The following is a 26,199-nucleotide window of genomic DNA, read 5'->3' on the forward strand; positions in this document are numbered from 1 at the left end:
CCCGCACCTGCTCAGACAATCCTGTTTCTCACCCCACAGCGAGGGGTCAGGCACCATGTAGGGGCAGTCCTGGCTCCTCTTCCTGGCTCCTGTCAGGTCTCTTGCAGGGGATTCCAAGGGCTCCTCATCTTTGGCAGGGTGGGAATACGCCAAGGATTAGAACCAATTGGGATCTCACACGCTTGCCATACACACCAGTCTACTTCCCCCAGCCATTGTTTGGAGTCAGCCCCACCAGACACTCCCTTCCCCAAGACAGTAATCTGCTGGTTCTTGATTCCTGCACTTCTGATTCCTGCACTTCTAAGTCCTCCCTGTAGTCTCCATCCCCTTCATTTGTGCTCTGTTGGGCAAAGAGCAGCCATGGTTAAGAACATCTCTGGTTGAACACAAACCTGTTGGTATTGTTGCCCATTTTAAAACCCAACTAAATGACACCCTCGCTTTGGTAGGCTGAATAAAAGTCCCCCCAAAACGTCCATGTCGTGTTCTCCAGAACTATTGCCTGGAAAATCCCATGGACAGAGGAGCCTGGTAGGCTACAGTCTATGGGGTCGCAAAGAGTCGGACACGACTGAGCAACTTCACTTTCACTTTCACCTTGCACAGGAGACTTAAGGTCACAGATGGAATTAAGATTGCTAATCACCTGAATGTAAAGGAAGATTACACTGCTTTATCTTGGCCAATGCCATGGAAGGCTACTTTAAATGTGGAAGAAGCAGGCAGAAGATTTAGTGTCACAGTGAAGTTGCATGCAAGATGCCACCAGTGGATAGGATGTCGCTGGTTTTGAAGAAGGAAGCCAGAGGCCAAGGCCCATGCAGACCCAGAAGGTGGAAAAGGCAAGGAGACAGATTCCTCTAGGACCTCTTGGAAGAATGAAGTCCTCCTATCACCTTTATTTCAGACCAGTGAAACCCTTTCCTATGTGCAACCTTCAGTGTTTTTATTTTTTGCCCTTTTTTTTTTTTTAAGCCAGCAATATTGTGATAATTTGTTACAGCAACAGTAGGCATGGAATTCAATCACCATCCTGACTGTCCACTCCTCTTCACTCAAATTGGGCTTCATGCCCTGGGAGGATCAATTTGGGGGCTCATCTCTCACCACTCACCACTATAACCACCCTCTTAAGAACCTTCTCTCTTTGCTAAAGGAGAGGGATTTTGCAATCCTCTGAGGTTCATCTTGGAGAAAGTCCCTATTTACTGAAAATCACTGATGCTTACCAGAATGAAAAGGGAACATTATTCTTACCATGAATTTTCATATATTTACCTATCAGCTTTTACTTGTTATTAGATACTTATTATTGGGGTCACAAAGAGTCAGACCTGATAACTGTACAATATTTAGATAACAGGAAAAAATCTAGAGACAATTCTATATTGTATCTAGAGACAACAGATGTCAGTTGTCACAGGAAAGTCTTTCACTGTGTTCTTTCAATGGCCTTAGCTGAACTGTGGATTATGTTTTCTTTGTTCCAAAGTATACTCTCTCTTGGGTGAATGCCAGGCTTAAAGAAGCGAGTCTGAGCTCTGCTGAGATCTGTGGGTGTATGTGAATCTCTTTGCCTCTCTGAACTGTTCTTTCTCCTCCTTCAAGTGGCTGGTGCCTTGCGTTCATTCAACAACTATATATATGAGCATCTACTTTGTCCTCAGCACAAACAAAAAAGAAATCTCCACTCCCATGGAGGTGACCTTTACTTGTAGTTTCATTCTTATTAATTTTTTCTAAAAATTTACAGATTTATCCAAAGTCATATTAGCAATCCTATGTGGTCATTCTGGATATAGTGAAATCTTCATTTCAAGATACTGACAGAGGAGTGAATCTACTACTAGCTGACAGATTATACTGTGAGATTTTGAAATGTCTGTTAGACATTTTATTGTTAATTCATTTAGAGAACAGACAGTACAACTCATTAACATTTATTGAACCAAGGAAGGTCCTATTTTAAACATTTTGTGTATTAACTCACAAAAATATTGGACACTATGAACTATTATTGAAATAAACTATTGCCTTCATGTTACATGTGAGGAAACCAGCTTGGATGAATTGTTTCATCTTTAAAGTCAATGGGGAAAAGAAAAGCTTTAAATATTAAAAGAATGCTGACCTATATTTGTCTGACTGGTAAGCAGTATTTATTTCATCCTAAATGAAATGATACTTTGGATCATCAAAAAAGCAAGAGATTTCTAGAAAAACATCTACGTCTGCTTCATTGATTATGCTACACCCCTTGACTGTGTGGATCACAACAAACTGTGGAAAATTCTTAAAAAGATGGGAATACCAGACCACCTTACCTGCCTCCTGCGACACCTGTATGCAGGTCAAGCACCAGACATGGAACAAAGGACTGGTTCAAAATTGGGAAAGGAATACATCAAGGCTGTCTATTGTCACCCTGCTTATTTAATTTATATGCAGAGTACATCATGAAAAGTGCCAGGCTAGATGAAGCACAAGCTGGAATCAAGATTCCTGGTAGAAACATCAATAACCTCAGATATGCAGATGACACCACCCTGATGGCAAAAAGCAAAGAGGAACTAGAGAGCCTCTTGATGAAGGTCAAAGAGGAGAGTGAAAAAGCCTGGCTTAAAACTCAATATTCAGAAAACTAAGATCATGACATCCGGTCCCATCATTTCATGGCAACTAGATTAGGAAACAATGGAAACAGTGACAGACTTTATTTTCTTGGGCGCCAAAATCACTGCAGGTGGCAATTGCAGCCATGAAGTTAGAAGATGCTTGCTCCTTAAACTTCCCTGGTGGCTCAGAGATTAAAGCATCTGCCTGCAATGTGGGAGACCTGGGTTTGATCCATGGGTCAGAGATCCCCTGGAGAAGGAAATGGCAACCCACTCCAGTATTCCTGCCATGGAGAATCCCATGGAGGGAGGAGCCTGGTAGGCTATAGTCCACTCTCAAAGAGTCGGACACGACTGAGCTACTTCACTTTCACTTGCTTTGCTCCTTGGAAGACAAGCTATGACAAATCTAGACAGTGTATTGAAAAGCAGAGACATCACTTTGCCAGCAAAGGTCCATATAGTCAAAGCTATGGTTTTTCCAGTAGTCATGTGTGGATGTGAGAGTTGGACCATAAAGAAGTCTGAGCACCAAAGAATTGACACTTTTGAACTGTGGTGTTGGAGAAGACTCTTGAGAGTCCCTTCGACTGCAAAGAGATCAAACCAGTCAATTCTAAAGGAAATCAACCCAACAACCAGTGACGACCAGCTCAGTGGTTGGAAGACACTCCAAAACACTTCCCAAAGTCAAACCTGTGCCAAAAAAAGATCATGGTCACTGTTTGGTGGTCTGCTAGCAGTCTGAACCACTACAGCTTTCTGAATTCTGGTGAAACCATTACATCTCAGAATTATGCTTAGCAAATTGATGAGATGCACTGAAAACTGCAATGCCTGCAGCCAGCATTGGTCAACAGAAAGGGCCCAATTCTTCTCCATGACATCACCCAACCACACTTCACACAACTAATGCTTCAAAAGTTGAATGAATTGGGCTATGAAGTTTTGCCTCATCTGCCATATTCACCTGACCTCTCATGAACCGACTACCACTTCTTCAGGCTTTTTGCAGGGAAAAAGCTTCCACAATCAGCAGGATGCAGAATATGCTTTCCAGGATGTTGTCGAATCCCAAATCACGATTTTTTATGCTAAATGAATAAACAAACATTTCTAATCAGCAAAAATTTGTTTACTGTAATAGTTCCTATTTTGATTAATAAAGATGTGTCTGAGACTAGTTATTGTTGTTCTTCAGTTATTCAGTTATGCCCGACTCTTTGCAACTCTCTGGACTGCAGAATGCAAGGCTTCCCTGTCCTTCACTATCTCCCAGACTGTGCTTAAACTCATGTCAACTGAGTTAGTTGATGATGCCATCCAATGATGTCATCCTCAGTCACCTTCTCCTCCTGCCCTCAATCTTTCCCAGCATCAGGGTCTTTTCCACTGAGTTGCGTCTTCACATCAAGTAGCCAAAGTATTGGAGCTTCAACTTCAGCATCAGTCCTTCCAATGACTATTCAGGGTTGATTTCCTTTAGGATTGACTGGTTTGATCTCATTGCTCTCCAAAGAACTCTCAAGAGTCGTCTACAGCAGCACAGTTAGAAAGCATCAATTCTTTGGTGTTCAGTCTTCTATACAGTCCCACTGACATCTGCACATGACTACTGGAAAAGCAATAGCTTTGACTATATGGATCTTTGTGGGTGAAGTGATGTCTCTGCTTTTTAACATACTGTCATAGGTCATAGCTTTTCTTCCAAGGAGTAAGCATCTTTTTATTTCATGGTTGCAGTCACCATCCACAGTGATTTTGGAGCCCAACAAAATAAAGTCTGACACTGTTTCCACTGTTTCTCCATCTATTTGCCATGAAGTATTGGGACCAGATACCATATCTTTGTTTACTGAATGTTGAGCTTTAAGCCAACTTTTTCACTCTCCTCTTTCACTTTCATCAAGAGGCTCTTTAGTTCTTCACTTTCTGCCATAAGGGTGGTGTCATCTACATATCTGAAGTTATTGATATTTCTCCCAGCAATCTTGATTCCAGCTTGTGCTTCTTCCAGCCCAGCATTTCTCATGATGTACTCTGCATATAAGTAAAATAAGCAGGGTGACAATATACAGCCTTGACTTACTCCTTTTTCTATATGGAAACAGTCTGTTGTTCCATGTCCAGTTCTAACTGTTGCTTCCTGACCTGCATACAGATTTCTCAAGAGGCAGGTTAGGTGGTCTGGTATTCCCATCTCTTTCAGAATTTTCCACAGTTTATTGTGATCCACAGAGTCAAAGACTTTGGCATAGTCAGTAAAGCAGAAATAGATGTTTTTCTGGAATTCTCTTGCTTTTTAAATGATCCAGCAGATGTTGGCAATTTGATATCTGGTTCCTCTGCCTTTTCTAAAACCAGCTTGAACATCTGGAATTTCATGGTTCACATATTTTTGAAGCCTGGGTTGGAGAATTTTGAGCATTACTTTACTAGTGTGTGCTGCTGCTGCTGCTGCTAAGTCGCTTCAGTCATGTCTGACTCTGTGTGATCCCAGAGATGGCAGTCTACCAGGCTCCTCTGTCCCTAGGATTCTCCAGGCAAGAACACTGGAGTAGGTTGCCACTTCCTTCTCCAATGCATGGGAGTGAAAAGTGTAAGTGAAGTCACTCAGTCATGTCCAACTCTTTGAGACCCCATGGACTGCAGCCCACCAGGCTCCTCTGTCCATGAGATTTTCCAAGCAAGAGTACTGGAGTGGGGTGCCATTGCCTTCTCCATACTAGTGTGTGAGATTAGTGCAATGGTGCGGTAGTTTGAGCATTCTTTGGCATTGCCTTTCTTAGGGATTCGAATGGAAACTGACCTTTTCCAGTCCTGTGGCCACTGCTGCGTTTTCCAAATTTGCTGGCATATTGAGTGCAGTACTTTCAAAGCATCATCTTTTATGATTTGGAATAGCTCAACTGGAATTCCATCACCTCCACTAGCTTTCTTCGCTGTGGTGCTTCCTAAGGCCCACTTGACTTCACGTTCCAGGATGTCTGGCTCTAGGTGAATGATCACACCATTGTGATCATCTGGGTCATGAAGATCTTTTTTGTATAGTTCTTCTGTGTATTCTTGCCACCTCTTCTTAGTATCTTCTGCTTCTGTTAGGTCTATACCATTTGTGTCCTTTATTGAGCCCATCTTTGCATGAAATATTCCCTTGGTATCTCTAATTTTCTTGAAGAGATCTCTAGTCTTTCCCATTCTATTGTTTTCCTCTACTTCTTTGCACTGATTACTGAGGAAGGCTTTCTTATCTCTCCTTGCTGTTCTTTGGAACTCTGCATTCAAATGGGTATATCTTTCCTTTTCTCCTTTGCTTTTTGCTTCTCTTCTTTTCACAGCTATTTATAAGGCCTCCTCAGACAGCCATTTTTCTTTTTTGCATTTCTTTTTCTTGGGATGGTCCTGATCCCTGTCTCCTGCACGATGTCACGAACCTCCATCCTTAGTTCATCAGGCACTCTATTAGAATTAGTCCCTTAAATATATTTCTTACTTACACTGTATAATTGTAAGGCATTTGATTTGGGTCATACTGGAATGGTCTAGTGGTTGTCCCTACTTTCTTCAATTTAACTCTGATTTTTGCAAATAGGAGTTGATGATCTGAGCCACAGTCATATCCCTGTCTTCTTTCTGCTGACTGTATAGAGATTCTCCATCTTTGGCTGCAAAGAATATAATCAATCTGATATCAACATTGACCATATGGTGATATCCACGTGTAGAGTCTTCTTTTGTGTTGTTGGAAGAGGGTGTTTGCTATGACCATTGTGTTCTCTTGGCAAAACTCTATTATAATCCAAGGCCAAGGTGTTTCTTGACTTCCTACTTTTGCATTATAGTCCCCTCTAATGAAGGACTTCCCTGCTGGCTTAGAGGATAAAGCATCTGCCTGCAATGCAGGAGACCAGGGTTTGATCCCCGGGTCGGGAAGATCCCCTGGAGAAGGAAATGGCAACCCACTCCAATATTCTTGCCTGGAAAATCCCATGGACAGAGGAGCCTGGTAGGCTACAGTCCATGGGGCCGCAAAGAGTTGGACACGACTGAGCGACTTCACTTAAACTTTTAACACCCCTGTAATGAAAAGAACATCTTTTTTGGGTATTAGTTCTAAAAGGTCTTATAGGTCTTCATAGAACCGTTCAGCTTTTTCAGCATTACTGGTTGTGGCATAGACTTGGATTACCTAGCATATTGGGCACCTAAGGACTTGGGGGGTTCATCTTTCACTGTCCTATCTTTTTGCCTTTTAATACTGTTCCTGGGTTCTCAAGGGAAGAATGATAATAGGACTCCTTCTTTTGAAGGAGGTCACCATTATCTTCATTACCTCCACCATAGTTTAGCCCCAGGTAAATAGCAGGGGAGGAGGCTTTACAAATAGCTGTGAAAAGAAGAGAAGCAAAAAGCAAAAGAGAAAAGGAAAGATATACCCATTTGAATGCAGAGTTCCAAAGAACAGCAAGGAGAGATAAGAAAGCCTTCCTCAGTTATCAGTGCAAAGAAATTGAGGAAAACAATAGAATGGGAAAGACTAGAGATCTCTTCAAGAAAATTAGAGATACCAAGGGAACACTTCATGCAAAGATGGGCTCGATAAAGGACAGAAATGGTATGGACCTAACAGAAGCAGAAGATACTAAGAAGAGGTGGCAAGAATACACAGAAGAACTATACAAAAAAGATCTTCATGACCCAGATGATCACAATGGTGTGATCATTCACCTAGAGCCAGACATCCTGGAACGTGAAGTCAAGTGGGCCTTAGGAAGCACCACAGCGAAGAAAGCTAGTGGAGGTGATGGAATTCCAGTTGAGCTATTCCAAATCATAAAAGATGATGCTTTGAAAGTACTGCACTCAATATGCCAGCAAATTTGGAAAATGCAGCAGTGGCCACAGGACTGGAAAAAAGTCCATTTTCATTCGAATCCCTAAGAAAGGCAATGCCAAAGAATGCTCAAACTACTGCATAGTTGCACTCATCTCACACGCTGTTAAGTAATGCTCAAAATTCTCCAAGCCAGGCTTCAACAATATGTGAATTGTGAACTTCCATATGTACAAGCGGGTTTTAGAAAAGGCAGAGGAACCAAATATCAAATTGCCAACATCTGCTGGTCATCGAAAAAGCAAGAGAATCCCAGAAAAACATCTATTTCTGCTTTATTGAGTATGCCAAAGTCTTTGACTCTATGGATCACAATAAACTGTGGAAAATTCTGAAAGAGATGGGAATACCAGACCACCTAACCTGCCTCTTGAGAAATCTGTATGCAGGTCAGGAAGCAACAGTTAGAACTGGACATGGAACAACAGACTGTTTCCATATAGGAAAAGCAGTAAGTCAAGGCTGTATATTGTCACCCTGCTTATTTTACTTATATGCAGAGTACATCATGAGAAACGCTGGGCTGGAAGAAGCACAAGCTGGAATCAAGATTGCTGGGAGAAATATCAATAACTTCAGATATGCAGATGACACCACCCAAATGGCAGAAAGTGAAGAGCCTCTTGATGAAAGTGAAAGAGGAGAGAGAAAAAGTTGGCTTAAAGCTCAACATTCAGAAAACTAAGATCATGGCATCTGGTCCCCTTGCTTCATGGCAAACAGATGGAGAAACAGTGGAAACAGTGTCAGACTGTATTTTCGGGGGCTCCAAAATCACTGCAGATGGTGACTGCAGCCATGAAATAAAAAGACACTTACTCCTTGGAAGAAAAGTTATGACCAACCTAGACAGCATATTAAAAAGCAGAGACATTACTTTGTCAGCAAAGGTCCATCTAGTCAACGCTATGGTTTTTCTAGTAGCCATGTATGGATGTGAGAGTAGGACTATAAAGAAGCTGAGTGCCGTAGAAGTGATGCTTTTGAACTGTGGCATTGGTAAGGACTCTTGAGAGTCCGTTGGACTGCAAGGAGATCCAACCAGTCCATCCTAAAGGCAATCAGTCCTGAATGTTCATTGGAAGGACTGATGTTGAAGCTGAAGCTCCAATACTTTGGCCATCTGATGCGAAGAGCTGACTCATTTGAAAAGACCCTGATTCTAGGAAAGATTGAAGGAGGGAGGAGCAGGGGACGACAGAGGATGAGATGGTTGGATGGCATCACCGACTCAACAGACATGAGTTTGCATAAAATCTGGGAGTTGGTGATAGACAGGGAGGCCTGGTGTGCTGCAGTCCATGGGGTTGCAAAGAGTTGGACACAACTAAGAGACTGAACTGAACTGAACTGAACTGAAATAGCAAGGAGGGAACACAGCTCCAACCATCAACAGAAAATTCGATTAAAGATTTACTGAGCATGGCCCCACCCATGAGAACAAGACCCAGGGATGCAAGGATTCTTCAGTATTTGCAAATCAACCAATGTGATCCACCATGTTTAGAAATTCAAAGATAAAAACCATGATTATCTCAAAATATACAGAGAAAGGCTTTGACAAAATTCAACACCCATTTATGACAAAAACTCTCCAGAAAGAAGGCATAGAAGTAACATACTCCTACATAATAAAAGCCATATACAACAAACCCACAGCAAACATTATCCTCAATGGTGAAAAATCGTAAGCATTTCCTCTAAAATCAGTAACAAGGCTACAGTGCCCATACTCAACACTACTATTCAACATAGTTTTGGAAGTCCTAGCCACAGCATTCATAGAAGAAAAATACATGAAAAGAATCCAGATTGAAAAAGAAGAAGTAAAACTCTGATTGTTTGCAGATGACATGATTCTGTACATAGAAAACCGTTAAAGATACAGACAGAAAATTAATAGAGCTCTTCAATGAATGTAGTAAAGTTGCAGGATAAAAAGTTAATACACACAAATCCTTTGCATTCCTATACACTAACAATGAAATAACAGAAAGAGAAATTAAAGAAGCAATCCCATTTACCATTGCATCGAAAAGAATAGATAGGAATAAACTTACCTAAAGATACAAAAGATCTATATATAGAAATCTAAAACACTGATGAAAGAAATCAAAGATGACACAAATAAATGGAGAAATATACCATGTTCATGGATTAAAAGAATCAACCTAGTGAAAATGAGTATACTACCCAAAGCAATCTATAGATCCAGTGCAATCCCTATCAGCTACCAATGATATTTTTCACAGAACTAGAACAAATAATTTCACAATTTGTATGGAAACACTAAAAACCTCAAATAGTGAAAGCAATCTTTAGAAAGAAGAATGGAACTGGAGGAATCAACCCTCGTGACTTCAGACTATACTCCAAAGCTAAAGTCATCAAGACAGCATGGGATTGGCACAAAGAGAGAAATATAGATCAATGCAATAAAACAGAAAGCCCAAAAATAAATCCACACACCTATGGACACCTTATCTTTGACAAAGGAGGCAAAGCAATACAATGGAGAAAAAACAATCTCTTTAACAAGTGGTGCTCGATAAACTGGTCAAGCACCTCTAAAAGAATGCAACTAGAATACTTTCTAACACCATACACAAAAAGAAACTCAAAATGGATTAAAGATCTAAATGTAAGACCAGAAACTATAAAACTCTTAGAGGAAAACATAGGCAGAACACTCTCTGACATAAATCACAGCAAGATCCTCTAGGACCCACCTCCCAGAGTAATGGAAATAAAAACAAAAATACACAAATGGGACCTAATTAAACTTACTTGATTTTACACAATGTGGAAACTATAAGCAAGGTGAAAATGAAGCCCTCAGAATGGGAGAAAATAATAGCAAATGAAGCAACTAACAAAGAATTAATCTCCAGAATACACAAGCAGCTCATGCAGTTCAATAGCAGAAAAATGAACAACCCAATCAAAAAGTGGGCAAAAGAACAGATATTTCTTCAAAGAAGACATAGAGATGGCTAATAAACACATGAAAAGATGCTCAACATCGCTCATTATTAGAGAAATGCAAATCAAAACTACAATGAGGTATCATCTCACACAAGTCAGAATGGCCACCATCAAAAAGTCTACAAACAATAAGTACTGGAGATGGTGTGGAGAAAAGGGAACTCTCTTACATTGTTGGTGGGAATGCAACCTGGTACAGCCACTATTGAGAACAATGTGGAGATTCCTTAAAAAACTGGGAATAGAACTGCCATATGACCCAGCAGTCCCACTGATCGGCATACACACTGAAACCAGAATTGAAAGAGACACATGTACCCCAATATGCACTGCAGCACTATTTACAACAGCTAGGACGTGAAAGCAACCTAGATGTCCATTGGCTGAGAATGGATAAGGAAGTTGTGGTACATATACAGAATGGAATATTACTCAATAAAAAGGAATGCATTTGACTCAGTTCTAATGAGGTGGATGAAACTGGAGCCTATTATACAGAGTGAAGTAAATCAGAAAGAGAAAGAAAAATAGTGTATATTAGTCCATATATATGGAATTTAAAAAGATGGTAATTACAATGCTAATGCAAGGCAGCAAAAGAGACACATATGTAAGGAACAGACTTTTGGACTATGTGGGAGAAGGTGAGGGTGGGATGATTTGAGAGAATAGCATTGAAACATGTATTTTGCCATATGTAAAACAGATGACCAGTGCAAGTTTGATGCATGAAGCAGGGCACTCAAAGCTGGTGCTCTGGGACAACCAAAAGGGATAAGGTGGGGAGGGAAGAAGGTAGGGGGTTCAGGATGGGAGGACACATGTGCACCTGTGGCTGATTCATGTTGATGTATGGAAAAACCATCACGATATTATAAAGTAATTATCTTGCAATTAAAATAAATTGATAAAAAATAATACAAAAAATACAAGCAACTCATGTGCTCAATACCAGAATATCAGACATCCCAATCAAAAAGCAGGCAAAAGAACTAAACAGACATTCATCCAAAGAAGACATAAAGATGGCTAATAAACACATGAAAAGATGCTCAACATCACTCATTATTAGAGAAATGCAAATCAAAACAACAATGAGGTATCATCTTACACCAGTCAGAATGGCCATCATCAAAATGTCTACAAACAATAAATGCTGGAGAGAGTATGGAGAAAAGGTAAGCCTCTTACACTGTTGTTGGGAATGCAAATTGGTACAGCCATTGTGGACAAGTGTGGAAATTCCTTAAAAAACTGGGAATAGAACTGCCACACAACCCAGCAATCCCACTGCTAGGCATACACCCTGAAGAAATCAGAATTGAAAAAGACACATGTAGCCCAATGTTCATTTTAGCACTATTTATAATAGCTAGGACATGGAAACAACCTAGAGATATTCACCAGCAGAACAAAGGATAAGGGAGTTGTGGTACATATACAGGATGGAATATTACACAGCTATAAAAGGAATGCATTTGATACATTTGAGTCAGTTCTAATGAGGTAGATGAAACTGGAACCTATTATACAGAATGAAGTAAGACAGAGAAAGACAAATACTGTATGCTGCTGCTAAATAACTTCAGTCGTGTCCGATTCTGTGTGACCCCATAGACGGCAGCCCACCAGGCTCCCCCGTCCCTGGGATTCTCCAGGCAAGAACACTGGAGTGGGTTGCCATTTCCTTCTCCAATGCATGAAAGTGAAAAGTGAAAGTGAAGTCGCTCAGTCATGTCCAACTCTTAGCGACCCCATGGACTTCAGCTCACCAGGTTCCTCTGTCCATGGGATTTTCCAGGCAAGAATACTGGAGTGGGGTGCCATTGCCTTCTCCAAAATACCATATATTAATGCATATATATGGAATTTAGAAAGACGGTAACAATGATCCTACATTCAGGGCAGCAAAGATGATACAGATGTAAAGAACAGACTTTTGGGCTCAGTGGAAGAAGGCAAGGGTGGGATAATTTGAGAGAATAGCATTGAAACATGTATATTACCATATGTAGAACAGATGCCAGTGCAAGTTCGATGCATGAAGAGGGTTCCCAAAGCCGGTGGTCTGGAACAATCCAGAGGGATTGGGTGGGGAGGGAGGTGGGAGGGCGGTTAAGGATAGTGGGCACTCATGTATACCTGTGGCTGATTCATGTCAATATATGGCAAAAACCATCACAATATTGTAATTACTCTCCAATGAAAATAATTTTATATGCAAATATTCTAAACAAAATGGTAGCAAACTGAATTCAATAGTACATTGAAAGGACCATATTCCATGATCAAGTGAGATTTATATCTGCAATGAAAGCATGGCTCATCATATACAAATCAACAAATGAGATACAGTACATTAACAGAAGGCTTCTCAGGTGGTTCTGTGGTAATGAATTTGTCTGCAATGCAGGAGATGAAAGTTCAACCCCTGGTCAGGAAGATCCCCTGAAGAAGGTCACTCCAGGATTCTTGCCTGGAGAATTCCATGAACGGTGGAGCATGGCAGGCTACGTTCCATGGGGTCGCAAAGAGTCGGTCACGACCGAGAGACTAACAGTTTCTCTTTCACTAATATCTAAAACATATCAGGAATCATACAATTGAATAGTAAAACTAATAATCTGATTTTAAAATTGATAAAGAACCTGAATAATTTTCTACAGAAGAAATATAAATGGCCAACAGTTACATGAAAAGATGACATCACTAATGTCACGAAAAGATGACATTACTAGTCATGAGGGAAATGCAAATCAAATCACAATGAGGTATCACTTCGACCAGTTAGAATTATGATTATCAAAAATACAAGGGATAACACATGTTGACAAGAATATAAATAAAAGCAAAACTCTTATACACTGTTGGTGGGAATGTAAATTAGTGTAGCTACTATGGAAAGCAGCATGGAGGCTTTTCAAAACTTTTTTTTAAATCACCACATGATCCCATCCCACTTTGGTGTATATATTCCAAGGAAATGAGGTCACTATCTTTAAGAGATATCTGTACTTCCATGTTCATTTCAGCGTTATTCACAATAGACAGACACAGAAACTACCTAAATATGCACTGACAGATGAACTGACAAAGAACCTGTTATATATGACTATATGTGTATATATATATATATATATATATATATGTAACATTTATGCTGCTGCTGCTGCTAAGTCACTTCAGTCATGTCCGACTCTGTGCGACCCCATAGACGGCAGCCCACCAGGCTCCCCCGTCCCTGGGATTCTCCAGGCAAGAACACTGGAGTGGGTTGCCATTTCCTTCTCCAATGCATGAAAGTGAAAAGTGAAAGTGAAGTCACTCAGTCCTGTCCGACTCTTAGTGGCCCCATGGACTGCAGCCTACCAGGCTCCTCCGTCCATGGGATTTTCCAGGCAAGAGTACTGGAGTGGGGTGCCATCGCCTTCTCTGAACATTTATTCATATATGTAAATAAAATGTAGTCATGAGAAAAAAATTATGCTATCTGACATAGCAACATAGAGAGATATTCTTTGGCCTGCCCAACACACTTTTCCTTTTTGAAACTCCAAGAGAATTTCAAAGGAGTTATATGAGAATATTAGTAACCCTCTACCTCAATCAATATAATAATATTAAAGATAAGATAAAATGACAATATTAATTGGAGAGTAATCAGGTATGAACTATAGATATTACATTTCAGATAACCCACGATATTTATTATAAACTGCAATAAGTAAGCCTGTATGCTTCTAACAGCAAAGAGAATTTACCTCAGAAACATATTTGAAGATAACCATATACTATAAAAGAGACATGGGAAATTGTTGGAGTAGGGGCATATTACTTAATAAAACATACTGGTATTATGGGGAAAGAATCCATCTGCATTTCCCTCTACATATCACAAGCCAAAATTCATTCTAGGTAAATGAGTATTTATTTTTCTTTATCCTTCTGCATCTTTTGAAATATTTACGATATCTAATCTTCCTGAAATTTGATCACATGTATTGTGACATAACATTATCTGTTTTCCCAAATGATTAGCTAATTATTCTAACACCATTCACCAAATGTGTAGAAAGAATTAGCATAGCAGATGTAAGATTGCAAGCTTTATAAAGACTTACTTGCAAGGCTGGCCTTTGGTTGGATTCTGTTAACTTGGATTTAAAGAAGGTGTCCACTATTCCCAAAACAGATTATGATTGGCTCACTGTGCCTAAACTCTCTGTGTGAACAATACAGTTTATGCTAAATATTAACACCTTTTTTCCTTCTGGGAGTCTCGAATTTTGGTGCATGCTAGGCAAAAGGTACCTCCCTCAAACCTTGGGCGCTGAGTATCTAATAAGCTTCCTTGATAAATAATATTTCACACATGTTGTCATAAATTATTGAAGGAATTAAGTGTATCCTGTGGGACTCCACTGGCAGAGAAATATTGGAAGTTTTCAGGAGTTTATTTTGAACTTTGCTCCATGCACTTTTTTCCTTTCACTGATTTGGTTTTGCATTCTTTTGTAATAAATCATAGCTGTGAGTACAACTGTATACTGAGCCTTGTGAATCCTGCTAGTGAATCACTGAACATGCTGAGGATCCTGGGCACACTGAATCTTTCACTTTTCTCCATGAATTTTAACTGCCACCCTAATATAAATACCCACATATATGTGGAAACATATGGGCTCTCTATCTGTATTCCATTTAACTTTTCCCAAGTAGTTCTACTCTATCAAGAGATTTGACAAAAATTTTAAAATTCTTTGTGGGAAAAACACTTTCCAACTTCCATATTATTTTTCTTTCAAAATTCCCTGAACTATTCACAGGCTTGTGTGTATGTAGAAATCAATAAGAAGTTATTGAACTTCTAAGAACCTCTAAATCAAGAACCTCTAAAAGGCAAATGATAAAAGCTTACAAATACTCTGCTTACAAAAAGAAAACCCAACTGGCTAGGTTTAACCTCTGAAACATCTGAAAGTAGGTTTAACCTCATTAATAATACCAAAATAACAAGGCAATACCATGTTCCCCAATTCCATTAGTAAAAGGCTTAAAATTTTTGCTGATAGGCTTATAGACATATGTATCTACTAAGTTCACTATACGTTTCTAAGACAGATTACCCAGCCCACAGCCCCATCCTAAAGGAAGAAGTCCTTGCTTGATTCTTGAGTAGGCATGACCAAATGGATAAGCACTAGACACCTGAAGGTGAGAGTTCATGGAACTGGTGAAAGGGATCAGCAGTGTCACTATGAGGGGGATAGATGGCCTTCTAGAAAATATTTGAAGAATGGATAGGCCTCTGACAGAGATTACAGGGGGCTGGAGATGATGAGTGAGAAAGGACAAGTGAATGAGAAAGTTGACCTCTCCAGGTACAAGGAACTGTGTGAATAAGCTATAGTGAAGATGTCTGTGAAAGCCTATTTTGTGTGATCTATAAAATGCTATATAATGTATGCTCTACCCTAAAAGGCATTAGTTAAAAAGGTTTTAAAGATGTTCTAAGGTATATTCAAGGTACAGATATTCTTTATGTTATACAAACTCTTCCTGAGACCAGAAAAAGAACAAAAGCTATCCTAACTCATTTAATGAAGCAAATATAACCTTGAAACTATAATAAAACTACAGCATTAAAATATAAAATCATAGGTCAGTATCATTAATGAAAAAAATGAAAAAAACTGGCAAGTTGAATCTAGTAGTATATTAAAAAACAGTAACAACAAAAATACTGTGAAAGAATGTCAAGGAGAGAGGCATAACCATAACTGCAGTCAGATTTTAGCACAAATACAGACAAAATAAGTAAAGATATATAATAGAAGACTTAAACAAGATTATGAACTAACTAGACCTAACTGTGGAGAAGGCAATGGCACCCACTCCAGTACTCTTGCCTGGAAAATCCCATGGACGGAGGAGCCTGGTGGGCTGCAGTCCATGGGGTCACGAAGAGTCGGACACTTACTGAGCGACTTCACTTTCACTTTTCACTTTCATGCATTGGAGAAGGAAATGGCAACCCACTCCAGTGTTCTTGCCTGGAGAATCCCAGGGACGGGGGAGCCTGGTGGGCTACTGTCTATGGGGTTGCACAGAGTCAGACACAACTGAAGCGACTTAGCAGACCTAACTGACATTTATAGAAAAGTTTACAGGACAACAGAAAGATACATAATTTTTTCTATTGATATATTAACCAAATATATCAATAGATATATTTACTAAAATAGACCATATTCTGGGCCATAAAGGAACATTCAATAAATTTAAAAGATTCAGACCATACAGAGTAAGTTCTCTGACCAGGTCAGTACTGTAGAAATATATAACCAAAACATATCTGGAAAAACCTCAAATATTTAGGAACTACATAGCCTATTTCTAAATAATTGTTGGATAAGAGAAGAAAATTAAAAAGAAATTAGTATATAATTTCCATTGAAAAATGAAAACACAACATATCAAAATTTGTGGGATGCAGCTTAAGCAGTATTAGAGGAAAATTTACAATACTAAATTGCCTGTATTAGAAAAACGACAGGTTCAAATTAATTGACCTCAGCTTCTATTTCAAGTAGCTAGAAGTAAAATAGTAACAAACACAAAGTAAACAAAAGAAAAAAATAAGAGCAAAATCCAATATAAAATAGAAAACACAAAATTTTTTAAATCAATAAAATTAAACACTAGCTTGTTGAGGTCAATAAAATTGATCAGCCTCTAGCCAGAATGATAAAGGAAAACAAAAGAGAAGACACAATTACTGATATCAAGAATGAGAGAGATGACATCACTAGATAACAAACATCAAAAGGATAATAAATTTATTGGCAAGGCTGGAGGGAAACAGACAACCCATAAACTGCTGATGGTAATGAAAATTTGTAATATCCCTTTGGAGGGATATCTCAGAATATCTAATAAAACTACATATGTATTTATCATTTGACCAAACATCCTCATTTCTAGGAATCTACCTCTAACCATACAGAAAGTATAATTGCACAAGGTTATTCTTCCAGCACTGTTGAAACAGCAAAATATAGGAAAGAAATACCCATATACAGGAGAGTAACTGAAAAAATTATAGCAGTGATTAGAGAAGGGAATGGCAACCCACTCCAGTATTTTGGCCTGGAGAATTCCATGGAACCTGGCAGGCTACACTTCATGGGATCACAAAAAGTTGGACATGACTGAGTGATTAACACATAGCAGTGACACAATGGAGGATTATGCAGCTGCAAAAAATGAAAAAAAAAAAAAAGATTGCTACATACTGCTGCTGCTGCTGCTAAGTCGCTTCAGTTGTGTCTGACTCTGTGCGACCCCATAGATGGCAGCCCACCAGGCTTCTCCGTCCCTGGGATTCTCCAGGCAAGAACACTGGAGTGGGTTGCCATTTCCTTCTCCAATGCATGAAAGTAAAAAGTGAAAGTGAAGTCGCTCAGTCCTGTCCGACTCTTAGCAACCCCATGGACTGCAGCCTACGAGGCTCCTCCATCCATGGATTTTCCAGGTAAGAGTACTGGAGTGGGGTGCCATTGCCTTCTCCATGCTATGTACTAATTGGCTTCAAATCTGTAAAATGTGCAGATAAAGAGGTTAATGGGATTAGTCAAATTTTTTTCTAACTATACTCTCCTAAAAAAAACTTTGGTATCCTGGAAATACCTCATAAAGCTGAGCTCTGATCAAAATGGATTAGCACAAATAAAGGAGTACCACTAAGGATAGATGCAAACCACCAAGAGTCATTGGCCAGAAAACAAAGACAAGGAAAAGAGCAAAGAGTCAGTGGAAGGGAACCTGTGAGAAAATTAATAAAGCAGTTCCTGTAGGTGGTTCCCAGAAAGACCCTCCTCTAGGCCCAAGACTGGAAAAGGGAGGGAGCCTCAGATGGAGCAGGTAGAACAATGACCCTTGTGTCTCTGGATGGGAACGGTTGAGGGTTCAGAATCTCATTTCCAGGGCAGATCCCTAGGATGCTGCTGCCTGGGTTGAGATCCAGGGATCCTCTTGAGGGTTGAAAAGCTTGCAGATATCCCAATGAGAACCACTATGTGAAGGGCCCAAAGCATCTAGGTTCCCTCTTCATGAGTGTGTCCTCTCTCCACTATACTAGAGCTGCCCAGGTTGAGGTTCATGCCTCTCTTGCATCTCCAGGCACCTGGAACCTTAGAGCAAAAGTCACCTCCGTTACTCTCTGATCAACCTCATACCCACTCCCACCACTAACTTGCCTGCAATATTCAGTCCAGTCATCCCCACTGTCTGACAGAAGAGAGAGTGCCAACTGGATGGGAGGAAGGGAAGGGTATAGTACCCCAAAGATCCCATCTGATCCCATCCCTGCCTCTCTAGAGCCAGCACTATGGGTGTACACAAATTGGGTGTTCACATATTGTCACTTCACCGTGTCCTCTTTCTAGGCACCCCTGAAGCCAACTGCTTCCTCGTGTCCACCTCCCCTACCCAAACAGAGAAACAGTCGCGCCATGCTGGGTGGGGTGAGGGGCATTCAGAAAGCAGGAGGGAGCACGAAGGTCCCAGGCGCTTCCTCCACGAGGATCTAGTCTCTACTACCACCTCCCATGGATGCTATTTCCCGGCTGGCCTCGAACCCACCTCCTCCAACAGCGGGCGCTGCTTCTCTCCACATACGCCTCCCTCAGGATGACTTCCGGCCTCTTGAGCTCCTGGACAAAAATCAGGCCCCAGCTGACGCTCGCGATTGTGTCCTCTGCCAACAATTACCATAATCCTGGGCACCTGAAGAATTCGTTCTCAGGCTAGTGCAGCATGAAGAGACACCCACCCACCCACCGTTACATCCTACCACTCCTCTTACAGCCGACTGTCAAGCGTCAGGTGCAAGTCTTTCCCGACCCTTTTCAGTGCTTACACACTTCTACGCTGGTCCAAGCGAGAGTGCCGTCATGTGACCCACCCTCAGCCTCACGTGACCGCACATTCAGCATGTCTGCCGCAGCCCTGAGTAGCAAGCAAGGTACTGTCTTCTGCCTCTGGGGCTGAGCTGATTGCTAGAACAACCTGAAGCTCCCGGTGGTGGTGAAGATAGACAGCTGAAAGGAAGGCTGGATTGGAGCCAACGTTTCCAGTCCTAGGCCTGGGCTTTGCTCTGTAGGAACACAGGGCTGGCGAGGAACACTCCATGAGGAGTTCAGAGACCAACTGACTTTTAATATTCTGTATAAAACTCTTTTGAGTAGACTCCGGGAGTTGGTGATGGACAGGGGAAGCCTGGCGTGCCGCAGTCCATGGGCTCGCCAAGAGTCGGACACGACTGAGCTACTGAACTCATGAGACTCGGGTGATGTATTAAAACACGTGCAAGATCTATCTTGAAAATACTGATAGGCAAAACAAACACTCACTCTCCAATTTCCACCACCAGGACGATCTCTGTTATCACTTCTGGTTTGTGAATGGATGAAATCTGCCACTTTGCCCTACTTCCAAAAATCTTACAGCCTAGAGTCTTATAGAAAAAAAAATTTTTTTTTCCATCCTGAGACAAACCAAGGTGAATAAAAATTCGTATATTTTCCTTTAGCCTGGACTCCCTCCTACCCCAAATCAACATAATCCCTGACTTCTAATCCTGTCTGAAGATAATTATTACCTTTGTGAATCCGGAAAAAAAAAAAAAAGGTGTACCATAAAGTCAGAAACTTTAGAAAGTTTACAATTTACTCCTTTTAAAATAATTATGCATTTTTATTTGGCAACCCAGTCCTAAATTGTAGTCTCTCACACTTCTTTACTCTTTTGACATGTTTTAAATGGTTATAAGATTTTCCATAATCAAATAATATACATTTCATAAATTCAGTCCATTTCACACATTTAGGGAGTATCATCCTTCCATATATTTTACCAGTCTTTTCTATTTCATCAAATATAGAAGGCATGAGCTTTTCTTAGCCAATTAAAAAACCTGTATATCATCACTCTTAGTAGCTGTATGCTATTATCTTAACATTCTCCGTGAAGAAATGGTCTTCCTGACAGTTAAATTTGTGTGCTTTCTGGTCTTTTCCTTTTAACTTGTGGGCCAGTGGTCTCCAACATTTCTGGCACCAGGGACCACTTTCATGTAAGACAAGTTCTTCACAGACTGGGGGTGGGGAGGGGACGAGGATGGTTCAGTTGGTAATGTGAGCAATACAGGAGGGCATGGTTCAGACAGTAATGCAAGGGATGGGCTGAGCTCAGAGGAAGCCTTCTGCTCACCTCCTGCTGTGTGGCCTGCTTCCTATCAGGCCACAGACCAGTACTGGTCTGCACCCCGGCCCCCTGCTTTAGGCAGTATCAAAGAAACACCCATACTTTGAATTGCAAAATGCAACTTCTCAGCTCTTCGACACTTACCTCATTTTATATTGCTTAATACTTAATACTCCTCACAGCCACTCCAGGCAGACTGGATAACTCACTCCCACAGGAGCACTTTTCCAACTGCGAGCTTTTCTTCACAACATCCAACCTCTTCCCTACATTTCAGAGCCCAAATCAATTGGGTGCTTTTTTTCTAAATCATACCCTGAGTATCAACCCATGGTAATATTTGCATTTATAGATATAAGAATAAGCTTTTTCAAGGAGCATTATTATTCATATGTTAATTATCTCTATGTTGTCATGTGTTATCTTGGCATCTATATTTTAAGTTCAAGGAGAAGGGTGATTTCTGCCTACTTAAACACAGAACTTTATTGAAAACAGGACATGACTCAAATCGACATCAGTAACACCAGAACAATCAAAAGGGTAGCTTACTTACGATGGCTCAATTCACTGTAAGTTTAAATACTAAATTCACAATCTGGACAAAAACAAATATCAACAAATGTGCTTTCAGTTTTAATACTTGTTTGGCATCAGAAGATAGACCCAGCTCATACAAAGTTGGGCAAAATTAGTATCAGCATTAAGGATGTACATTACAACATAGAACCAACTTTGAAAACATTATTCAAGGATCATAACTCAGGAACATAAGGATAATCAGAGCCAAGTAACTAATCATACTAATTTTTTTAGTCTGCCTCGGGGTCCTTTTTATGATCTACTTTGCCTTGCAGTTCCTTAGCAAATTTTTCAACTTCATGGAATGCAGAAGTAAGTGGCTCAAGACTGAAATCATCATCAGTGAACAATGCCTCTTTTTTTATATCATTACCAATATTCTCAAGCATTGCTAGAACAACTTGAATATTATCATTTGTCTCTTTCCTGCTAAAAAGGCCCATAAATTCTGACACTGCTTTAGCATTGAGTAGTTCTTTTGTCATGACAGAATTTTCAGACAAATTCAACAGTATTTTCAAAACATGAAACCTTGTTTCAGTATTGCCTGTGGCTAATAACAAAAGAAATCCAGATAGATACCTGGCAACCAGTGTGTGATAGTCAGTGGCTCTAGTGAGGTGTCTAACCATCTTTATTCCAGATAACTGCTCAGGGGAATCCAAGCTATAAGCAAGAGTTTCCTCACATACTTGACATACATATGTCTGAATTATGTTCAGATTTGGGTAAGGTGGAGCCATGTGAATCATATTCTCTAAAAACCTTGTCCAAACTCGGGAGGAGGGATAATTGAGCAAGGTTTCAATAAGTGAGACAACACCTGAATTGTGAATGAAATCATGAGTATATTGAAAAGTAGTTCTCATACCCATTGCAATTTTAGATATTTCATGAATAAAAGGATCTCGAATTTTGTCCATTAATAGGAGTTCTTCTTCAAACTCTTCAGGACCAATTTTAAGCTCACACTGTATGCAGCTGCAGGAGCAACTCTCAGGCTCTGCACTCTCCTTGGTCCTAAGATGCTCCCAAATTTGCACGACTGACCAGCAGAATGGATCATACTGAAATGGGAACTCGGGGTCAGGTTGATTAGCCTGAAGCAAAGATTCCTGGTCTTCCCCTTCTAGGCTCAGTTCCATGTGCTTTGGCTTTCCTCCAAACATTTCAGAGAATAGAAATGCTGCTTCTTTTGAAAATCTAAAGGGGCTTGGGGATGGGAAGCCAACCATACCCCATGGACCAGGCTTGAACTAAACAGTAACCTCCTCCCAGCTCTGGGGCCTGTGTGAAGCATCAGGCTCCTGCTCAACTGAACATCTGGATCTGCAAATGGCCCTGTACACAGGGCTAGGATCTGATTCAAAATGGGTCTCATCTCCTGCCCAAAACCAGGACCCCACAATGGCCTCATCCTCCTCAGCTATTGTCCTGGACTCATAGTTGGTTCCAACACTAGTCCTGTTATTGTCCTCATTTTTAGCCATAAACCAGGACCCAACAACTGTCCCTTCCTCATTTTCTGGCCTAGACTCAGAGGTGGCCCCAGTTTCAGTCTCACTAATGTCCTTCTCTCCAGACAAGAACCATGACTCAACAATAATCTCTTTATCATCCTCTGGCTTAGATGCACAGCATGTTTTGGCTTCTACATTGACTTCTTTTGCATCCCAGAACCAGGATTCAAAAATGGTTTCCTCTCCAGACCTTGATGTGGTCTCTTCTACTGCCTGAGGTCTAATGTCTATACTCTCTTCTTCAGCCCAGAACCAGGACCCAACAATGATTTCCTCCTTTTCAGCTCCATGCTTAGACTCAAAACTAGCCCCTGCCTCCAGACTGGTCTCTTCTTCAGCCCAGAACCAGGACTCAACAATGACTTCCTCCTCTCCAGCTTTTGGACTGTATTTGCTACAAATGTTAGCCTCGTTCCTAATAGCCTCTTCCCTGGCCCAGAACCAAGACCCAACAAAAAGTTCTTCTTCAGCTGCCAGCCTGTCCTCTTCTCTAGCCTCCACTTCTGTTTTAAGCCTGTCTTCCTCCCTAGCCCAGAACCAAGAGCCAATAATGTCTTCCTCTTCAATATCCAGCCTGGATTCTTCTTTGTCTGCAGCCTCTATAATGGCTTTATTCCCTTTCCAGAACCAGGATGTGATCATGGTCTCCTCTTTGGTAGGTGGCTTGGCTTCTTCTTCAGCCCTATCATCTGTACTGCTTTCTTCCACAGCCCATAACGAGGGACCTACAATGGTCTCTGGCCCTGTATATTTTATGGACCAGAACCATGAATTAACAATGTCTTGTTCATCCTCTAGCCTAGACTTCCAGCTGCCTTCATTGGCAGGAAACATACAGGGACTTTCTCCTGACCAGAAACCAGACTCACTGTTAATCTCTTCAGCAGCTGTCATAAATTTACACTGGGCACCAGCAGCATACTTCATACGGATCTCTTCAGTGGTCCCAAACCAAGACGATGTAATACTCTTTTCCTTGTCCTCCAGGCTAGACTTATTATTCACTTCAGCCCTCCCACAAGCTTCTACTCCAGGCCAGAACCATGACCCAATAATTGGTTCCTCCTCCTCAGTCCCTGGCATAGTATCACAGTTGACTTCAGCCCCAGAATCCATGTGGGCCTGGTTTCCAGCCCAAAACCAGGGCCAAAATATTGTCTCCTCTTCAGCTCCTGGCCTGGCCTCTTCTCTGAACTCAGCCACTGTACTGATTTCTTCTCCAGCCCAAAACCAGGGGCCAATGACCTCTTCTTCCTCAGACTTTGGCCTGGACCCACAGTTGGCCCCAACCCCAGCTTCTACACTGGCCTCATCACTGACCCAAAACCAAGACCCAAAAATGGGCTCTTCTTCAGCCTCTAGGTTGGTTTCTTCATTAGCCCAGCAAAAACTGGCAATGACCTTTTCTTTGTCATCTGTTAGCAATGATTTGGAAGTGGCATCAGCCTCAGTTTCCACACTGGTCTTTTCCCCACTTCCAAACACGGAACTGCCAATAGGCTCCTGCTCAGCCTGTGGTCTGAATGTACCACTGGTTTCTTCTTCAGTCCAAAACCAACTGCCAACAATGGACTCATCCTCCACTTGAGAACCAGTGGCCCCACCAACTATGCTGGAGTCTTCCACAGCCCAGAACCAGGCCCCGGTGAGGAACTCTTCCTCTGGCCTGGCTTCTTGCTTGGCCCTGGCTCTGGCCTTGATTTTGGCTTCTTCCTTTACCACTGCTCTGGCCCTGACCTCTTTCTTGGACTTGGGCTTGACCAAGTTATTAGTCTTCTCTCCAGGCAGGAACCAGGGCTCTTTTTTGACTACATCCATAGACTCAGACATGAAATCAATGGAAGTTTCTTGCTTGGCCCTGTGCCTGGCGCTGACATTGGCCCCCTTCCTGGCTCTGGGTTTGTACCTACCCTCCTCTCCAGCCCAAAACCAGGATTTGACATTGTCTTCACATTCAGACCCAGAACTGGATTCAGAGACTTCTTTCTTAGACCTAAACCAGGACCTACTATTGGTCTCTTCCCTAGGCCTAGACTGGATATTGGTCTTTTCTCTGACCCAGAACCAGGATTTCTTGATAGATTCATCTTCAGAACCAGAACTGGAGGCAACATAGAGTTCCCAACTGGTTTTGGGCCTAGACATAGCCTCTTCTTTGGTCATGTGCCTAGACCTAGTACTGGCTTTCACCCTATCTCTAGGATGAAGCCTTGTACTGACCTCTTCTCTACTGCAGAACCAGGAGTTCATAAAGGATCTATCCACCCATCTGAAATCACAATTGTGAAAGGTCTCTTTTTTAGATGTAGGCCTGGGATGGCACCAAGACCCCATATTGGTCTCCTCCTCTGACACAAGCAAATACTGGATTCCTGATTGGGACTTGACCTTAGTGCCAGGAAAGGACTCAGCATCCATACTGGCCAGTTCCCTAACCATAGATGAGGTCTTAGGTTTTGCAACTGACCCAGACTCAGTACTGATCAGCGGCCAGGCTACAGCATTGTTTTGGAACACTCCCTCTGTCTTCAGTAGGACCTCAGCATCAAACTCAGTCTTGGCCCATGAATAGGTTTCATTCATGGACATTTCTACAGTGATTGCCTTGGCCTCACTCTTAGGATGTGTCTCAGTTACTGCCACGGTCTCAGTTTGGGGCCTTGCTCCAAGCATTACCTGGGCCTGGGTCCTAACCTTTGGTCTGACCACCATTGGGACTTCATTCTCTCTTTCAGTCCCACCAGCAACCTCTTTGCCAGGCTTCTTTTCAGGCTTGGCCTGGACACCAGTCTCAATCTCAGCCCCAGTCATAGTACAGTTACAGAGGAGACCTGAATAACTACAACTATCCCAGTCTCAGCTTCTACCACAGATTTCTCACTATTTTGTGCCTTCACACTCTAATTTTTTGATGATTCAGGTGATACAGCTGGAAAGAAAAGTTAGAGCCAATCACCAGTCCAGCAGTCAATAAGCCTCCTTTCCAATCCCAGCCTCAGTCAATATTACAGTCAGAGTGAAGAGAAAACACAACCAAGCTGGGAGAGGATGGATGGTTCCTGGGTGGGTACACACCTGTTGAAGGTGGTGCTCAGCAGCAATTTCACCACCACCAGAGCTGCCACTGGAAGTCAATCTGGGAAGTGAGAATGACATGGCAGTTTGAGTCTTTTCCAACTGTCTCACTCCATGCAAAAACTCACATAGAGAGACTACACCTTAAATGCTTGGTGGGAAAGTTAGGCTATTAAAGTCTATCACTTTCATTTTGTTTACAGTTTTTATCCCCAGAGCTGCCATATTACTTTGCCTATTATAAAATAGGTATGAAGTT

At 41.3% G+C, this 26,199-nt stretch overlaps 3 protein-coding genes across 10 annotated transcripts in view; all 3 read right to left on the minus strand.

Moving 5' to 3' along the window:
- GPRASP3 (G protein-coupled receptor associated sorting protein family member 3) overlaps positions 1-26,199 on the minus strand; it is a 107,574-nt gene that overhangs the window by 29,024 nt on the left and 52,351 nt on the right. The gene's annotated exons all lie outside the window — the stretch shown is intronic.
- GPRASP2 (G protein-coupled receptor associated sorting protein 2) overlaps positions 1-26,199 on the minus strand; it is an 84,606-nt gene that overhangs the window by 5,894 nt on the left and 52,513 nt on the right. The window contains exons 2-3 of one of the 8 annotated variants that reach the window (XM_070785366.1): positions 25,941-26,001; positions 19,141-19,211 (exon numbers count right to left, since the gene is read on the minus strand). The exons of 3 other annotated variants lie outside the window; for them this stretch is intronic. The gene's annotated coding sequence lies outside the window, so the exon portion shown is untranslated. Of the gene's footprint in view, positions 1-7; positions 7,326-19,140; positions 21,579-25,940; positions 26,002-26,199 lie in introns of those variants that run through there. 4 more of the 8 variants (XM_070785364.1, XM_070785367.1, XM_019955673.2 and 1 more) reach the window with 4 other exon arrangements.
- GPRASP1 (G protein-coupled receptor associated sorting protein 1) lies at positions 21,567-25,947 on the minus strand. The gene is given in 1 exon segment (XM_019955669.2): positions 21,567-25,947. A coding segment is annotated over 1 exon segment (4,110 nt). The 5' UTR covers positions 25,677-25,947.

Source organism: Bos indicus, chromosome X (genome assembly GCF_029378745.1).
Source record: "Bos indicus isolate NIAB-ARS_2022 breed Sahiwal x Tharparkar chromosome X, NIAB-ARS_B.indTharparkar_mat_pri_1.0, whole genome shotgun sequence".
In the NCBI taxonomy this organism is placed as follows: Eukaryota; Metazoa; Chordata; class Mammalia; order Artiodactyla; family Bovidae; genus Bos; species Bos indicus.